The sequence below is a fragment of the Dysidea avara genome, chromosome 11 (assembly GCF_963678975.1).
Source record: "Dysidea avara chromosome 11, odDysAvar1.4, whole genome shotgun sequence".
NCBI lineage: Eukaryota > Metazoa > Porifera > Demospongiae > Dictyoceratida > Dysideidae > Dysidea > Dysidea avara.
In genome coordinates, this window is record NC_089282.1 from 6,876,085 (window position 1) to 6,880,051 (window position 3,967).

A 3,967-nucleotide genomic window follows, 5' to 3' on the forward strand; every position below is an offset into this window, starting at 1 on the left:
CATATAAGATGTAATTGCATCTATACTGCAACTTCTAGAAGTTTCCTAGCTTGCTCATGGTAAAAGTTTGGAGGGGGGGGGGGGGGGGGGGGGCAGGGGCGGATTTAGGGGGGGGCTAAAGGGGCTAAGCCCCCCCTTTCTTTTTTTTTGTAGCACTGAGCCCTTATAAACCTACTTTTTTTATGAAAAGCAGCCTTGCTATTAGACTAAATGAGGATTACACATTGCTAAAAATACAAACTGTATTACTTTATATCACTGTACCTATTTCTTTTATCTGTTTCAGTGAAGAAAGACTACAGACTGCCTACTGCTTATTTTTGAATATTTTTGATTGTGGGTTTTATTTCCATGGTTACTAAAGTTTAATTGTGGGTTTCAATTTTTAGCAGTGGATTTTTACCATGGCTAATAAAAGTAACTCTTCTAGTAAGGCCTCATCTAAAGCTGGATCCAAAAATCTTCTTTCTTTCTTTTCACCAAGAAACAGGTACTAAAATTAAGATTGTATAAGTGCTAGTGTTAAATTCCTAGCTTCATTTCTAGCTACTGGTATGATAGCTAGCTACTATAAATGCCTAGTAGCCAGCTACATATGATAGGATTTATTTTAATTGATATAAACAGCTTAATTTTATTGGTGTATGTCATAAAATTTGTTTGTAGCCAATACAGTCACAATGTTAATAATATAATTTGTACTGATCCAGGTTATTCTGAAACAATGCACAGCTATATTTGATCATTTCATAACTTTTTGCTACTAATTACTGCTGTTCTATTAGCCAGCAGAGAGATGTTCCTAGTCAACCATTGTTGTCTTCTGGGGTCAATCCTGTACCAGAAAGAGCATCCAGTGAGCCTGTAAGTACTGATCTTGTTGAAGATGATGTTGCTTATGGGACTGGCCATGGATTATCAGAAGTATCTGTGATAGTAGACGCACAAGAGTGCATTGAAGAGCAGGTTGCTGCAGTTGTGGAAGACTATGATGATAACGCAGGAGAACTAGCTACCCCAGAAGAGGAAGGGCAATCCATGGATAATGAATCTGTTAGCCCTGAGAGCAACCTGGTACCAGCTGTAAGATGCGGAGATCTCCATGAAGTGGTGCAGTTCAAGGTCACCAGTGGGAGAGAGTTAGTTGATCATGAAAAACATTACTTGCTCAATCATCACTTTGTACCCACTGCTACATACCAATTTCCAGCTCACACTTTTGGAAAGCAACACAGACGTTTTCAGCGAAGCTGATTGACAAGATATAAAGGTTTGACCTATTCTAAAAGTGCAGATGGTGGGTATTGTAAGTTTTGTGTGCTCTTTGCTCAAGTGGAAGTATCAGGACAACAACTGGGTGTGCTTGTCAATCAACCATTTACCAATTTAAAGCATGCAAGTGAAATCTTGAATGGGCACTTTTCTAGAAAATCACATTTGCTAGCAGTACAGAAAGCAAAGGCTTTCTCTAATGTGATGGCTAATAAAGCCATGTCAATTGAACAGCAGGTCAATTCTCAGGTGGCTAAAACAATAGCAGAGAATCGTTTGAAGCTTCGCTCTATTGCAGCTACTGTGATTTTCTGTGGTCATCAAGCAATTGCCTTAAGAGGTCATCGTGATGATTGGTCAACTATTGATGATGACTCAGTTGACAGCTGTAGTGGTAATTTTCATGTGTTATTGCAATTTCGCATTGATGCGGGTGATTGTGTTCTTAAGGAGCACCTTCACACTGCTAGTAAAAATGCTATATACACTAGCAAGACAATTCAAAATGACATGATTAGTGTTTGTGGTAAGCTGATACGGAATAAAATTTTGTGCAAGGTAAAGCAGGCGAGATTTTTCTCCATAATAGCAGATGAAGCAACCGATGCTTCAAACACTGAGCAATTATCTATTAGCGTTCGCTTTGTAGATAAAGATGGTGCTCTGTGTGAGCAATTCCTGTGTTTTCATGCTTGTGAAACAGGCCTCACAGGTGAAGCAATTGCACAAAACATACTAAGTAAGCTTAATGACTGGGAGCTAGAGCCAGAATTTCTGCGAGGCCAAGCATATGATGGTGCAGGTGCAATGGCAGGCCAGTCAAAGAGAGCAGCTGTATGCATTGTTTCCAAGTTTCCCAAGGCAATATATACACACTGCGCATCTCACAGGCTCAACCTTTGTGTAATGAAGTGTTGCGATATACGTGAGGTGAGCAACATGATGCAGACTGCTGATGCAATAGCTCGCTTTTTTAAAAATTCACCTAAAAGGCAGCTTGCATTAGAAAAATGGATTGAAGATATTTTGGCTGGTGAAAAAAGGAAGAAAGTGAAAGAAATGTGCAGAACTAGGTGGGTGGAACGACACAATGCATTTGAGGTATTTTGTGACTTGTTTCTACCCATTTTCTGCTGTTTTGAAAGCATTGCAGGCAGTAGTGGTAGTGAATGGAATAGGGAAACAAGGTCTGATGCTCAGTCTTTCTTGCTGGCAATGTCACAGTTTTCCTTCATTGTGACATTGGTGACTACTCAAAGTGTTTTGGCTTATACAAAAGGGTTGAGTGTAAAACTTCAGGGTCCATATGTTGATGTAGCTCGTGCTCATCATGAAATAACCTACTTGAAAGAGACCCTCAAGAAAGTTCGTTCAGACGTTAACACTTTTCATTCTCGCATTCACGGACAAACAATGGTCATTGCACAGAGTGTAGATGTGGAAGAGAATCTACCACGTTTAGCAAGCAGACAGCAACACCGTCAAAATATTCTAGCTAGTAACTGCAACGATTATTATCGCCTCAATCTTACCATTCCATTGTTGGATCACCTGATCCATGAAATAGAGTCACGCTTTGAAGAAAGTTCATCTCAAACCATTATGGAATTTGTTTCTTTCCTTCCTTCGATGATTAGTTCTTCACATAGTGTAACAGATAGGGAGAGGTTTCAATCAATCTTGAAACTCTATGGAGATGATCTTCCTTCTGCAGTATCTTTTGATGCTGAGCTTGAAATGTGGCAGCAGCACTGGGAAATTGACCACGATCTAGCAGCTCAATTGAACACCCCAGAAAAAGCACTACCTCATGCAGATTGTGACTTTTATCCGAACATCCATGTTCTTCTAAGTATAATGGCTACTTTACCAGTAACAAGCTGTGAGTGTGAATGTTCGGCTATCAGTTTGCTAAGGTTACTAAAAACATCTTTGAGGAGTAGCATGGGTCAAGAAAGGCTAAATGGTTTGGCACTACTCCATAGTCATCAAGATACATGTAATCTAACACCGGAAGAAGTAGTAGATGAATTTTCTCACTGTCATCCACGGCGAATGACTCTAAACTAATTTTATTTAATTGGTCGAAATGTAGTTTATTGTAAAAGATTAATCAGTTACATGTAGTTGTTGTATTCAGGTAATAATGTAATAGTACACTGTATAGATAAATCACCATCTCTTTGTAAAATGATATTATGCACTAGTCATCAGGTGGCGTGTAACTACGTACTATAAATATGCTGGTATAGTGTGGAGAGAATTGACAGTCACCCTAATACCACATGTACAGTCAAGCATATAAAATCGTATTATTATAAATGCTCCTGTAACTACCAAAAATGCCCTAAAATTCAATCTCCTGATACTACATTTTCAAAAACTTTCTGGGGGGCATGCCCCCAGACCCCCCTAGAATCAGCATGCTGGGGTGTGCTTTGCACACCTACTACTACCCAGTGCTACCAGGTCACTAAGCCCCCCCTTTGTAAAAATCCTAGATCCGCCCCTGGCCGGGGGGGGGGGGGGGGGGGGGCGGTGAGCACCCCAAGCATCCCCCTAAATCCGCCCTTGCCTGTAGCATAGATAGTAAGGTATATATTATCTATGCCTGTAGCTAGTAAAATTATAGCAAGTGCGATTTTATTGTTTAGAGATGCAACTACCGAAAATCGGTCAGTGAATTGGACAACTG

General features: G+C 40.1%; 1 protein-coding gene across 1 annotated transcript; it reads left to right on the forward strand.

The window, feature by feature from the left end:
• Positions 1–1,782: 1,782 nt before the first annotated feature.
• LOC136237634 (52 kDa repressor of the inhibitor of the protein kinase-like) lies at positions 1,783–3,479 on the forward strand. Its single transcript, XM_066027851.1, has one exon. It carries the CDS (start codon positions 1,783–1,785, stop codon positions 3,340–3,342), a length of 1,560 nt encoding a protein of 519 aa, XP_065883923.1. The 3' UTR covers positions 3,343–3,479.
• Positions 3,480–3,967: the final 488 nt, after the last annotated feature.